Genomic DNA, 16,025 nt, shown 5'->3' with positions numbered 1-16,025 from the left:
AAGGTGTATGTTGGCTATAGCATATCCATTGTAGGAACCAGATCGCACCAAGATGGGATCTATCTGAAGTGAAAATTCAGTGCAGGGGCAAAATGGTAATTTTAAATTTTTTCAAAATTACTATTTTACAGTGAAATTATTAATTAATCTCATTAATTAATACTAATTAATCCTATACTAGGATCTAAATATGATACAACAGCATGCATTTAAATTTGAAATTTAAATTTGAAACAATAAACTTTTTACTGTACTGTGTTCAGAACACATCACCTTCTGCAGGTAGTTGATCACCGTAATCTGATCACCGTCGGGGGGCTCTGATCATCATGTCATAGCCATACTAGTGTCTGGCCTCTGCGGATCGTCCACATGAAGCTCCTGTCTGATCGGCTCCTCACGAATGCTAGTTCGTGATTTCACCCTTTTGATGGCTGATGTTGATCGAACTCCTTCGATCGATGTGTGCTGACTCTTCGGACACTCCGGATCATCTGCACAGTTGGTTGAGAGGCTGATGGATCTCTCTCTAAAATTTGGTGGACTCACGACACTCGTGGCACACCAATCTCACTTCTCGAATCCTAGGTAGAAACCCTAGGGTACAAACCAAAAACCCTGCGCCCACTTCTCTCTCCTTTTTCTCTCCTCTCAGTAAATTTTGAACACTTCAAAATTTTTTTAGAACCTCCCCACGCCCCTTATCTCTTCTTTTTTTTTGCCCACGCCCCCTCCCTTTCTCATTTGATAAAATATCGTAAGAGATGTTGAAAGCGTATGAATGGATAAGAAGAGGTGGTTGCTCACTTAAATTCAAATCAAATTTGAATTCAAGTGTCAACCAATCTTATCCTCATCCATTTATGTGAGAAAGAAGAGATGGCGTGGCCTTTTTTTTTTTCTTTTTTGTGCGTGGAGACTTTCATGAGAAACCATTTCTCATGTGGAATATGGGGCGCACAAAAGAGGATAAGCTGGCGCATGGTTTTTTGGTTATCCATTCAAATTCAAAACCTCTTTGAATTTGGATGGGTAACAAACCAAGTTAATCCAAATAATTAGTGCACAGAAATATGGGTGTGAGAGAGCTTTGCGTGGGAGAAAATTCATGAGAAAATTTCTTCTCGTGAATTCAAATGGGTGCAAGGAAGTTGGGTGGCGCAGCGAATTTAAAATAAGGTGGTTTGATTCAAATTGAGCCAACCTAATTAAAATAGGTTAAGCATAATTAGATCAAATTAAACCCAACACAATTAGGCTTAATTAGGCTCAATAAAATCGTAATCAAATCAGGAATTAACTAAGCCTAACCCCCGATCAAATCAGGGACTAAACCACCTTAGCGATTAGATCAACACTTAACCTAATCGGGTCAATCCAAACTGAATCCAATTCAATTGGACTTGATCTAAAAATAATTACTCAATCAAATTGAGTTAATTAGTGATCAAATCACTAATTAAACCTCTCATAAATATTGAGTCCAAATTCGATGGGCAATTAGGCATCAGAGACCATCAATATGAAACCCTGATCAAAGAGTTCAAATTTCAAATTCAAAATTTGAAATTCAAAATTTTGACCCCAGTACCCAAAATGTGTGAAACTCATGATCAGAGAATCCTAATTCTCAATCATAGAGTCTCAGATACATAAGACTCATAATCAGCCATCAAATCAGAAAGGAACCTCTAATGTGTGTGACCCCGCAGGTTCGAACCTAAGCCGGTAGCACAGGAACCAATTCCTGTACTAATCGAAGTGACCATCTAGCAATGGTACCCGATGATTGGATAGGTTGAATAGTCACAATCGCAACATTCAGAACCTACGTGAATATGGTTATCGTATAATTCATCCCTTTTGACCCCTGTGTTTAGGATGACTCAGGGTTAAACTGTCAACCCTGATAAGATCATCCGAATCGTGCCCAACTCAATTAGTCTTGTGACTCCTCACTAGGACTACCCTGGTCAAAGTTTTGCTAAATTGAAACACGACTGTACACAGCTCCTAAACTGGAATGGTCAATCCCATCTTGACACACACACCGACAAGTCAAGTACTTGAGTACACCCAGCAGCCTTCCGTCATTGAATTAGAAATTCAGGTAGTCCAGTACCTAAGTGCAATGAGTTGCTTGCAAGTCACTGTGACGGTCTCAGGTTGGAGGGATATTTATACCCATATCCCATCGGAGCAAATTTTGACAGTAGAAATAGCTCCGGAGTCGGTCACGTTTAGTGCAGATGTACCATTACATCTCACCTATATGCCATACTAGTGTCTCCACACTCCTTGGTTATGAGGACAACCAACCCATATGGCACACAACGACCTATACTCAATAAACGTTATCGTCCTTGATAATAACGTATCATTTGATCGCAAACAGATTTAAGGATTAAGCGACAAATCCTCCTTTGTCGAGTCTAAATAGTCCTAAGGACTTCACCACAACACAGGAGTTCATTAGAAGAAGAAATATTTGTGATGAAAAAATACCAAAATAACTTTTATTTATTTATAATTCATGTACTAATACAAAAGGAGCACAACCGTCAACAGACTGACGATTGGCTTTGGGACACTATTCCCAACAATCACCCACTTGGCCTAAAGCCAATCGGTGCAGTATCTAATACCCATCTTTGACTTGTAGTCGTTGAACTCCTTCACCGCAATGGTTTTAGTGAATGGGTCGGCCAGGTTCTCCTTTCTGTCGATCTTCTGAAGGTCGACGTCACCTCGATCCACGATCTCTCGGATGAAATGGTAGCGGCGCAGAATATGCTTCGTCCGCTGGTGTGCCTTCGGTTCCTTCGCCTGAGCAATGGCTCCAGAGCTATCACAGTAGAGCAAAACTGGACCAACAAAGGAGGGTGCTACTCCGAGCTCGATGATGAATTTTCTCAGCCACACTGCTTCTTTGGCAGCATCTGATGCAGCAATATACTTCACCTCGCATATTGAATCAGCCACAGTGTGCTGCTTGGAACTCTTCCAGTAGATAGCCCCACCATTAAGGGTAAAAATAAATCCTGACACACTATTGCTGCCATCGCGATCAGACTGGAAACTAGAGTCTGTAAACCCTATAAGTCTCAAGTCCGATTCACCATATACAAGCCACTGGTCTTTAGTATTTCTTAAATACTTCAGGATGGTTTTAACAACCTTCCAGTGATTCTCCCCTGGATCAGATTGTATCTACTCACTACCCCTAGTGAGTATGCCACATCTGGTCATGCACATATCATGGCGTACATGATAGATCTCACTGCCGAAGCATATGGAATCCTACCCATACGCTCTCTCTCTTGAGGTATTATCGGACAATCCCTTTTTGAGAGAGAAATTTCATGGCCTATCGGTAGATAGCCTTTCTTAGAATTCTCCATGCTGAACCTTTTCAGCATAGTATCAATGTACGTGGACTGGAATAAGCCAAGCAACCTTTTGGATCTATCCCTATAGATCCTCATCCCTAGGATGTAGGAAGCTTCTCCCAGATCCTTCATGGAGAACTGTGACGATAGCCAAATCTTTATTCCCTATAATACAGGGACATCATTCCCGATTAAGAGAATGTCATCCACATACAATACAAGAAATACTACTACTGGACCATTAGCCCACTTATAAATACAGGGCTCTTCTCCGTTCTTAATGAAGCCATACGTTTTGATCGTCCTATCAAAACATATGTTCCAACTCCGAGATGCCTGCTTAAGTCCATAAATGGACCTTTGTAGCTTGCATACCTTAGACTCATCTGTAGATGTGAACCCTTCAGGTTGTATCATATACACCTCTTCGTCCAGTTCTCTGTTTAGGAAAGCTGTCTTCATATCCATCTGCCAGATTTCATAGTCTAGATGGGCAGCTATCGCAAGTATAATCCGAATGGATTTGAGCATTGCCACAATAGAAAATATCTCGTCATAGTCTATACCATAACGTTGACGATATCCCTTGGCAACCAGACAGGCTTTATAGGTCTCCACCTTTTCGTCTACGCCCCTCTTCCTCTTGAAGACCCACTTACACCCTATGGGTTTCACTCCTTTAGGTGAGTCAACCAATGTCCACACATCGTTGACCTTCATGGACTCCATTTCGGATTTCATAGCCTCTAGCCATTTCTCAGAGTCAAGTCTCTGCATTGCATCCATGTAGGTGATCGGATCCTCATCATTTTCATCAAGTTCGACAGGATCGCCATCCCGGACCAAGAAATCATAGTATCTGTCCGATTGATGTGGTACTCTATCAGACCGTCTTAAGGGTGCATAATCAATGGGCTTCGGATCTGATCTAATCAAATCCGGTTCAGGTTCAGTAACATGTGTCAGTTTTTCCACCTGTCAAACATCGTCAAGTTCGACCTTAGAGGCAACAGTTTCTTCACTAAGGAACTCTTTTTCTAAAAAGATTGCCTTAAGGCTGACAAACACCTTTTGCTCATCAGCAAGGTAGAAATAATATCCTTTGGTCTCTTTTGGGTACCCTATAAAATTATACTTGTCAGACCTAGGTCCAAGCTTGTCTGTAATTAAACGTTTAACATAAGCAGGACACCCCCAAACCCTAAGGTGCAAGAGTACTGGCTTACGTCCTATCCATATCTCATATGGCGTTTTGGCTACAGACTTACTCGAAACTCTATTTAGAAGGTAACAAGCCGATTCGAGCGCATATCCCCAGAGGAAGATCGGCAGACCAGCAAACTCCATCATGGATCGAACCATATCCAATAAGGTCCGATTCCTCCTTTCAGACACACCATTATGCTGTGATGTTTCAAGAGGAGTCTACTGAGAGAAAATTCCATTCTCCCCTAGATATATCAAAAACTTATTGGAAAGGTATTCACCTCCTCGATCAGATCGAAGAATTTTAATACACTTCCCAGTTTATTTTTCTACCTCATTTCGGAATAGTTTGAACATTTCAAATGACTCCGACTTATGCTTCATTAAGTAGACATACCCATACCTCGATAGGTTGTCTGTGAAGGTTATGAAGTAAAAATATCCACCTCTTGCACTTGAGCTCATAGGTCCACATACATTAGAATGTACCAGACCCAAGAGTTCACTGGCTCGCTAACCTTTTTCAGTAAAAGATGACTTGGTCATCTTTCCAAGAAGACAAGACTTACAGGTTGGAAGTGATTCACAATCACCAAGTTCAAGAATTCCTTCTTGAGCCAATCTGTTTATCCTGTTCTTATTGATATGACCTAGCCTACAGTGTCAAAGGTAGACTTCTGACACATTATCTATTCTAGGACGTTTACCAAAGTTTTGAACCACATTAACAGGCTGTGATAGTAAGTAAATTCTATTATTTAATTATCCAACAAATATTGTAACATCATTCAAAATGATATTGTAAATATTTTTTTTTATTAAAAAATCATAACCGTATATGGTCAAAAGGCCTACAGAAATAATATTTAATAAAAAGTTTGGACAATAGTGACATTCACTCAGAATTACATTACGAGAATTGATTACAAGACTCATGATTCCTAAAGCTACAAGTGAAACTTTGCTTCCATCTCCAATGTTTAGGAACCTCTCACCTTCATCAAATCTCCTACTGACCTGCAGACCCTGCATCGAATTACAAATATGATAAGGGCTTCCGGTATCCAATACCCAGGAAGTAGTATCACAAATGAAAAAGTTACAAGGAGTTATCATATAATTACCTTGCTTCTTCTTCGGCCTGTTCGGATCCAGGGAGGCAATGTATTGAGGACAGTTTCTCTTCCAATGCTCCTGCTTCTTGCAAAAGAAGCACTCCGTCTGGCTCTGGTCGGGCTTGCGCTTCTTGGTCTGACCCTGTGCAACCATCCCAGCATGAGGCTGCACCTTCTTATTCTTCTTCTTCTTGTTCTTCTTCCCCTTCCCAAAGGGTCGACGATGAGAAGAAGACCCTCCCACTACATTCACCGACTCCTTATGGAGCTGGTGATCCTTCTCAAAGTTCTGCAGCAACCCCAACAACCCATGGTAGTTTACTGCAGGCTTTATCATTCGAAAATGGGTAAGGAATGGGAGGACGGACTTGGACAAGGAATTAAGGATCGCATCCTTACCGAGCTACTCGTACAGAGAAAAACTCAATTTGCTTAGGCACTCAATCATCTCGATCATGTACAGTACATGATCAGTGACTGAGGCCCCATCCCTCATCCGAGCATTGAAAATGGCACAACTAGTTTTGTGCCTTTCAACATCGTCAGGCGTGCCAAAGGAGTCGTTCAACATTTGAAGCATCTCCTATGGCTGGGCATTCTCAAACCTGTGGCTGAACTCGTCATTCATTACTGCCAGCATAATACATCGGACGGTGGTGCGGTCATTGAGTCACTTCTGGTAATTATCTCGGATCGCCTTACTAACGTTCGAAGCTGGCTCCTCAGGTGCTGGATCCGTTATTACATAAAGGATCCGCTCATGCTCAAGGATGATTTTCAATTTTTGATATCAGCTATCGAAATTAGGTCCCATGAGCTTGTCATTATCTAATAATGACCGGAGCGACAGGGTAGTGGCCATAGCTATATAAAGGAAAATCAGACCTCTATTAGTACATAAATTAATCCTAAAGACTTGGACTTTAGTCTAAAGTTTTTCTCAATATTTTTACGAACTGGTAGCCTCAACCTCCAATTTGAGGAATTACTTTAATTCTTTAATGGGTACTAGAATCCACACAGACTACACACGAGCCCAACTTTGGTTGGTCAACCCATGTGCATCTATGGGTAGATTCTTAATCGGTTATTTCTCTAAACAACTTCTAGTAATTGATTTTGCCCTAGAACCTAATCAGTAGGCTTTGGCCTCCACTGAAAAGATCTGGTTAGGTCCAACCATTAACATGACTTAATTTGATGAATCAGACCAATAAATGATCAGGCCCGACTTTGGTCGGCCAACCTAACCACCATCAGAAAGACTCAACCAAATTATCATATTATGAATGATAATTCCATTAGCCAATGAGCACCAGGCCTTTGGGCCTCCAACGATCATTGAACTAATGGACTCATTATCACTCACTTAATGGGAGGCTATGACTTAGTTATCATTATAACTTAATCATTTTAAGGACCAAATAATTTTTGAGGATTTTATTAAAAGATAGTAGAGAAGAAATCATCCAACCAATTTCAATCCTCCCACTGACTTCACCAAGTCAGATTAAAAAGGATTTAATTAAAGCTGGCATTAGGAGCACCTAAATCAGTCACACTGATTTACCTAATGACATGGGTGAGCACTAATCACCAAGTAATCTAATCAAAATCTAACTTACCAGATTGGCCAGGTAAGTGAGATCAATGGTGGGGATTTGCCATTAACTCGTCAATGATCGAATCAATACGAGTAGCTCCCGCTTAAGAACCACTAGTCAAAACTGCCGAACTTACCTTAGACACCAACCGGTTCATTAGTTTTAATTTTGATTAACTTAGTAAATAGGGCTTCACCGCGTAGCCATGAATTAAGTCCATCTTGGTCTAGTTAAAGACATGGACCCATTCAACTACAACTATTAAAGTTGAGTCTAGAGTATCCTTGACCTAATCTAATTCAACTTTTGATTAGATTTGACCAATTACTCCATTTAGTCCATTTTTTAAGCTAACCTTAGGTCTAACCCAATTATGGACCTAATTCATCTAACCCATTGACCCACAAGTTTATGCAATTGTCTTAGGTCTTAATTCACAATTCTAGACCTACTAGACAACACTTAATCCTTTTAATTAAGTACTTGGGCTGATGGGTCAGGGTTTGGCATTTTGAAAATAATTTTTAAATTTTGAAAGATTTTATTTTCTGTTCACCAAATGTATTGACTCATTTCACAAATGGATCAGCACATTTCATAAACAGCAATCCTATTGCTCATTTCATAACAGAAAATAACTCAAAATAAATCATGAATTTTTTTTAGATCTAATCTAACACATTCATGATAAATTTTATAATTAAGTCCTTTCGCTGCTTCATCGGCATGGGATATAATTGCATTGACACTCCTACCGCCATAGGAGACCCCATCGAATGGGAAGAGAGGGCCTTTAAACCCTACTTTTCTCCTATGACCGGACGGCCATAGCAGCCAACCCAATTAGATTACTTGCTACTTGAATCAAGTATATCTAAATATACCAATTTTAAAATTTAAATTTTAAATTTTAAATTTTAAATTTTAAATTTCAAATTTCAAATTTGAGATTTCAACCAAATTTCAAATTTTGAATTTTCAAATTTTGAATTTTGAATTTCAAATTTTAAATTTGAGATTTCAACCAAATTTTAAATTTTGAATTTTCAATCTTTGAATTTTAAATTTTGAATTTTGAATTTTAAATTTAAAATTTTGAATTTTAAATTTTAAATTTAAAATTTCAAACAAATTTCAAATTTCAAATTTTAAATTTGAGATTTCAATCAAATTTCAAATTTCAAATTTTAAATTTCAAATCAAATTTCAAAATTTAAACTTATAGATAACACCTTAATCTATGCATACATATGTATATCATATTCTAGAACCATGCTCTGATACTATTTGAAACGAAAATTCAGTGCAGGAGCAAAATGATAATTTTAAAATTTTTTCAAAATTACTATTTTACAGTGAAATTATTAATTAATCTCATTAATTAATACTAATTAATCCTACACTAGGATCTAAATATGATACAACAGCATGCATTTAAATTTGAAATTCAAATTTGAAACAGTAAACTTTTTACTGTAATGTGTTCAGAACACATCACCTTTTGCGGGTAGTCGATCACCGCAATCTGATCACCGTCGGAGGGCTCTGATCATCACGTCGCAGCCACACTAGTGTCTGGCCTCTGCGGATCATCCACACGAAGCTCTCATCTAATCGGCTCCTCATGAATGCTAGTTCGTGATTTCACCCTTTTGATGGCTGATGTTGATCGAACTCCTTCGATCGATGTGTGCCAACTCCTCGGACACTTCGGATCGTCTGCATGGTTGGTTGAGAGGCTGATGGATCTCTCCCTAAAATTTGGACTCACGACACTCGTGGCACACCAATCTCACTTTCCGAACCCTAGGTAGAAACCCTAGGGTACACACCAAAAATTCTATGCCCACTTCTCTCTCCTTTTTCTCTCCTCTCAGTAAATTTTGAATACTTCAAAATTTTTTTAGAACCTCCCCATGCCCCTTATCTCTTCTTTCTTTTTTTGCCCATGCCCCCTCCCTTTCTCATTTTATAAAACATCGCAAGAGATGTTGAAAGCGTGTGAGTGGATAAGAAGAGGTGGTTGCTCACTTAAATTCAAATCAAATTTGAATTCAAGTGTCAACCAATCTTATCCTCATCCATTTGTGCAAGAAAGAAGAGATGGCGTGGTCTTTTTTTTTTTCTTTTTTGTGCGTGGAGACTTTCATGAGAAACCATTTCTCGTGTGGAATATGGGGCACACAAAAGAGGATAAGCTGGCACATGGTTATTTGGTTATCCATTCAAATTCAAAATTCTTTTGAATTTGGATGGGTAACAAACCAAGTTAATCCAAATAATTGACGCATAGAAACATGGGCGTGAGAAAGCTTTGCGTGGGAGAAAATTCACGAAAAAATTTCTTCTCGTGAATTCAAATGGGCGCAAGAAAGTTGGGTGGCGCAGGAAATTTAAAACAAGGTGGTTTGATTCAAATTGAGCCAACCTAATTAAAATAGGTTAAGCACAATTAGACCAGATTAAATCCAACACAATTAGGCTTATTTAGGCTCAATAAAATCCTAATCAAATCAAGAATTAACTAAGCCTAACCCCTGATCAAATCAGGGACTAAACCACCTTAGCGATTAGATCAACACTTAACCTAATCGGGTCAATCCAAACTGAATCCAATTCAATTGGACTTGATCTAAAAATAATTACTCAATCAAATTGAGTTAATTAGTGATCAAATCACTAATTAAGCTTCTCATAAATATTGAGTCCAAATTCGATGGGCAATTAGGCATCAGAGACCATCGATATAAAATCCTGATCAAAGAGTTCAAATTTCAAATTCAAAATTTGAAATTCAAAATTTTGACCCCGGTACCCAAAATGTGTGGAACTCATGATCAGAGAATCCTAATTCTCAATCATAGAGTCCCAGACACATAAGACTCATAATCAGCCATCAGATCAGAAAGGAACCTCTAATGTGTGTGACCCCGCAGGTTCGAACCTAAGCCGGTAGCACAGGAATCAATTCCTGTACTAATCGAAGTGACCATCTAGCAATGGTACCCGACGATCGGATAGATCGAATAGTCACAATCGCAACATTCAGAACCTACGTGAATATGGTTACCGTATAATTCATCCCTTTTGACCCCTGTGTTTAGGACGACTTAGGGTTAAACTGTCAACCCTGATAAGATCATCCGAATCATGCTCAACTCCATTAGTCTTATGACTCCTCACTAGGACTACCCTGGCCAAGGTTTTGCTAAATTGAAATACGACTGTACACAGCTCCTAAACTGGAGTGGTCAATCCCATCTTGACACACGCACCGACAAGTCAAGTACTTGACTACACCCAGCAGCCCTCCGTCACTGAATTAGAAATTCAGGTAGTCCAGTGCCTAAGTGCAGTGAGTTGCTTGCAAGTCACCGTGACAGTCTCAGGTCGGAGGGACATTTATACCCATATCCCATCGGAGCAAATCTTGACAGCAGAAATAGCTCTGGAGTCGGTCACGTTCAGTGCAGATGTACCATTACATCTCACCTGTATGCCATACCAGTGTCTCCACACTCCTTGGTTATGAGAACAACCAACCCATATGGCATACAACGACCTATGCTCGATAAACATTATCGTCCTTGGTAACAACATATCATTTGATCGCGAACAGGTTTAAGGATTAAGCGACAAATCCTCCTTTGTCGAGTCTAAATAGTCCTAAGGACTTCACCACAACACAGGAGTTCATTAGAAGATGAAACATTTGTGATGAAAAAATACCAAAATAATTTTTATTTATTTATAATTCATGTACTAATACAAAAGGAGCACAACCATCAACAGGCGGACGATTGGCTTTGGGACACTATTTCCAACACTATCAACCTCGGTAGATGAGAGGAGTAGTCCTATGGTGATCGAAAGATCGAGTCCTTAAGTCCATGGCCATGGCAGAGTGAAATAATGAAAAAAAAATTTTCATTGGATTTCACATCGGACTTAGATCGATCGATTGATTCATATGACTGATGTTGGGTTTGACGAGTTCACCTTAACCCTAATTCAGTCGGGACTCATGATAGAGGAACTCAATCACATAGGTAGCTGCATCAAGAGGTTCGTCTTCAGTTCTGATGGGTTGCCACCATATACTGCTAGGTGTCACTGATGGATTTTGGGAGTAATTAGAATGATTTTGATAATCGATCATTCTAATTGTCTGAATCAGAAGAGTTCTGGTCCATCGAAAGGAGTTTCGATGATATCGATGATGAGATCACGACATGTCTCATTACCATACAGAATTGAACCTAACTGGATCACACAAATAAAGGTTAGGATCTGGATGTCATCAATTGGGCTATCCCAATTGATTTGGATAAGATCCAATTAAGTTCAAAAAAATCGTGCTAGCACTCGATTGAGCCTAACTTTCTCTTCGTGTAATCTTTTCTGTCTCTACTGAGCCAAATGTGATCTGGCTCATCCAGAGAACCTTGAAAAGATTTCTCTCAGTCTAATTGAAGGTTGTCCAGCTCAGAAAAGGCTTGTCTTAGTTCATGAGATGAATTTAAGATAACACCTGCTAATTTCTAGCACCTGCCAATTTTATTTTAGGACATCTGTCAAAAGTTGACATATGGGTCTTAAACTAAAGAGGATTCATTGGAAGATTTTTGTGGAGTGTTCACATATCCAAACCACTTCATATTGGATGCCATAATCAGATTATGGGGTGAGCTCAATTGGATTTAAGTGGGCGCCCCAAATGGATAAGAACCAAAGAGTCCTGATAAACTTGGACTCTTTGGCGCCACTTTATTTGTGCTTATCCAATGTTGGCGCCAACATAGGAGAGAGCATGGAGATTCTTATCTGATGTGATCAGATCACATCACTCCACCAATCAAAATTTTTTTAAAATTTATTGAAATTTTTTGATTGATCGAATGATGTGGCACTGCACAGCATACAGGATCTATATAAACCCTGCTGCACCTAGGGTTTCAAGATAGAATTTGTTTTATGCAAAAAACCTATTAGCTGCTGCCCCCTCCCCTCTTCTCCACATCCTCCCTGCTCTCCTTTCTCCCCTCTTCATGTCTAAGAAGTTGGACGTTCATCTGGCAAAGGTACAAAGCGTGGTGATGCCTGGAACAGAAGGCTGCAGGACATCTTCGATAGGCTGCTGCTCCAACTTCAGAAGGAGTTCTGAAGTACTTCCAAATCATATATTGATCTGATTTTTGGAGCATAGAATCGTAAGGAGAAGACGTTCTAGATCCTATCTAAGTGGATACTGGTAGAGGCCAGGCGCTTGCATGGCTACATCAGAACCTCAGGCAGTGCTGCGATCATCTACAGGGTAATTAGATTATCCTTGAGGTATGTCTATATTTTTTTATACTTTTAGATTTGATTTTAGATTTTAAATATCAGATAATAAAATTAGATCTAATAGATATTAGATCTGAAATAGCGTAGGATAAAAATTTTTAATTTATTCCGCCTCAGATTTGATGAAATCTGGAAGATCCTACATAAGAAAAAGGCAATTTTTTCTTCACGTACATATCTTAAAGTCATATTTGAGTATGAACCAAAATATAGATTTATGTGTATAAGATTTCATGGTGATCTCAGATCTAAGGATCACTTGCACAACTCCCACTAGAGAACCATCTTTGACATGCAAGTAAGGCTTTCATAAGACGTTTTCTTTCATCGAGTCAATTCAGTGGACTCATTTCTCAAATAAGCACCCACATCTTTGTATTAGTGTCCCACACAAGTAGCTAGTGAGATCTGCTACCCCTCTCCATCGAGCATACATAGGATGTGCCAGTCTATCCGGAACATTAATTTTCGACTCAATATTCCTACGATCAAAAATATTTAAGATTTTAGGTCTCACTAGCATGACCCATTCATGTCTCCTAAAATCATTGCCCTAATCTTTAGGGTTCATCATAATCTTAGTCATAATAAGAAGTAGCTAATATGATGAATCAATGTCTTATTTATTATCAAATAATAAATATCATTATATGAGTTGAAAAATTACAAAAAAAAATTTCATCGCAACATACTTGCGATTGACTTATAGGCACTCTTCTTTCAGATAGTGGTGAATATCTATCCATACTAAGGTATTGAGATTCGATCTCATACTTATTTTTTAAATTTCATATTATATGTTTGTTTTTCTCCTAGGTTTGGGTAGGATTAGATTTGATCTTATGCATATGAGGTTAAAGGGTTTAACCTGTTTGTTTTCCGCTGCGTTCAAAAAAAAGTTTTTGAAATATACACATGTTGCTTATCCGATTTTCTAACACAGAAATGGTGCTAGGTTTGTTATCTGGGATCCGGATGCCAAGCTACTGGAGGTGGAGGGCTCACATATCTTTGAGCTTTTTGTCCCAGAGCTGAGCTTCGAGCCACTTTGGCAGGTATTATCTGTGTTAAACAGAAGCTTCAGATGGAGAGGATCCTTATTGAGAGAGATTCTGCCACTATTATAAGCCGGATCCGATACGATATGGAGTAGTTGAAGGTCCATCCACTCCTTCGGGATGTATGGTTTCCTTGCATGACTTCATTGACGTGTCTGTTCAGCATGTTTTTTGGAAGGTAAATAGTGCCGCTGATTAAATTGCTTCCTACATAGCAGAGCATATCAATGACTGGATCTGGCAATAAAGTCAGATGTGCCCACATGTCCTATAGGATATTTTATTTTCTAATTTTCTAGAATATATTCACATGCGAATAATATGAGCACCTGCTTGTATCCAAAATAAAAAAAAGAAAAGAAAAGAACCAATCACTTTCATAAGGGATTGCAAATGGAGTAAATAGACTACAAATGGATCCGATTGAGAAAAGTTTTGATCATGATTTGTATTTGAATTGATGATTCTTTTTCCTCCATCAATACCTTTAGACATATTAGCTGCTGATTTGAACAAATCCAAAATTGATATGATGGATCTAGTTCAACTAATAATATCTTTTCAACCTTCTGAACTGCTTGAATTAATAGCTCAACTAATAATATCTTTTGAACCTTCTGAACTGTTTGAATTAACATCACCCCGCGCCACTTGGACAAGTATGTGGAGGTTTGACTTGAAGTCAATCCTGAAGAGAAAAAATGGATACAGAGGAGAAGGTAGAAATTAACCCTTTCTTATATCAAAAATTTTTAAAATATAAAATATAATACAATAAATATCCAGAGGAAGGTGATAGCTTATTTAATTAAAAAAATAATAACACATTCTCTTTTTTATGCTAGGGTCGATTTTTGTCATTTTACACTTTGATGATGTAGTAAAATCACTGAGGTTAGATACGTTTATCTGGCTTTTTTTGACCAAACTTTTTCCAATCCTATTGTCCTTTTTTATTAAAGGAAAGATTAAATTATCAAATGGCTTGATATACAAATATCGGTTGCAAGAAGCTTATATGATCTATCGATAATCACGTCCCTAGACATTGTTCTAAGTTGGTATTTGACTTGACACCGTATGGCAGGAAGAGCAATAAGCCGATGATGCAACAAATTAAAGATAAAGATGGTAAAAGATCAGCAAAGAAGAGCACAAGCTTCCACATCGTTTTTTGAACATCAACAACGAGAAGTGTTAATTATTAAACATGTTATTATATCGGTTACATTTTCCTCATAACATTTCTCAAACAGGTACCCTAGGTTTACATTTTTCAACTCTGGACTGGCTGGAAGGATGTGAGCTTCCTGAACCCCTCCCAGGCCTTCTCCCACACGATGGCCTCATACTTCGCCATGGCTCCGCCATTCTTAGCCTCCACGACAAGCCGATAGTTAATTCCAGACACCACCTGGGTCTCGCCCTTTACCACTTTACTAAACGCAAGCCTAGAGTTGGCCAGCTTGTTGTGCTCCGACACCGCGAACTTGGCAATCTCCTGGACATGGGCGTCATTAACATTCTTGATTGGCTGCCAACCCCGAGAAGAGGCTTGCTCATGGCTACGGTGGCTGCGAGGGTTCCAGTGGCTACGAGAAGAAGAGGGAGGAGAAGAATAGGAAGGGATCTCATGGTGATGATAATGGTGACGATTTTTCTCCTTCTAGTGCGATGTAAGGAGGAGGATAAGAATGGGCATAAGGTGGGGGTTGGGTGGGGATTTTATTGTGGCGGATTGAAGGAGAAGTTGAGGGTTGGACTGCACTAAAACCGGGGAAGGAGCGTTTTCGTCTAGGGTTTTTCCACGTCCGTGGGGCCCACTGGATGGAAGAAAGTTTGTCGGGGAGGGCGGTGGGGTTCCTGGAAAACAGTATCCTATAAAACGAGAAATTATTGTGGGTTTAAAACTGTGGTGTCACGGGGTTTAAAGACGCTAACAAGGATACGCTGGTGATGACGGGTTTCCAAGAAAAGAACCACGGATCAGGACCTGTTACATCAGGCCCCAGTACGTTCGTTCCCGTGCATCTCCTCCCTGTACAGGGGAACAGCTGTAGGCTCCACGTCATAGTAATACTGGTATGAAATAATAATCTCCCGTGGTAAGGACATGTACATGAATTGTAATGCTCAAGTCAACTTGTTTAGGGTGGGCCCAACTTTCCTTTGATATATGGGATTCGTACAGATCCATTTTACATCATTTCAAAACTCTGTGCAAATAGGATATGGTCTAGCTGCCGACATGGTGAGAAAAGTCAATAATTCTTTCCTTAAAAAATGCAATCAATACTGGCAGATCTT

The 16,025-nt window shown here is 39.1% G+C and overlaps 1 protein-coding gene across 1 annotated transcript; it reads right to left on the bottom strand.

Annotated features, from left to right (window-relative positions):
• Positions 1-14,827: 14,827 nt before the first annotated feature.
• Positions 14,828-15,790, bottom strand: LOC105036466 (cysteine proteinase inhibitor 1). Its single transcript, XM_010912231.4, is given in 4 exon segments — positions 14,828-15,263; positions 15,266-15,442; positions 15,493-15,581; positions 15,699-15,790. Coding segments are annotated over 4 exon segments (627 nt in total). The 3' UTR covers positions 14,828-14,994.
• Between the last annotated feature and the right edge of the window lie 235 nt (positions 15,791-16,025).

The sequence above is a fragment of the Elaeis guineensis genome, chromosome 15, assembly GCF_000442705.2.
Source record: "Elaeis guineensis isolate ETL-2024a chromosome 15, EG11, whole genome shotgun sequence".
In the NCBI taxonomy this organism is placed as follows: domain Eukaryota; kingdom Viridiplantae; phylum Streptophyta; class Magnoliopsida; order Arecales; family Arecaceae; genus Elaeis; species Elaeis guineensis.
This window is presented reverse-complemented; position numbering and strand designations above follow the sequence as displayed.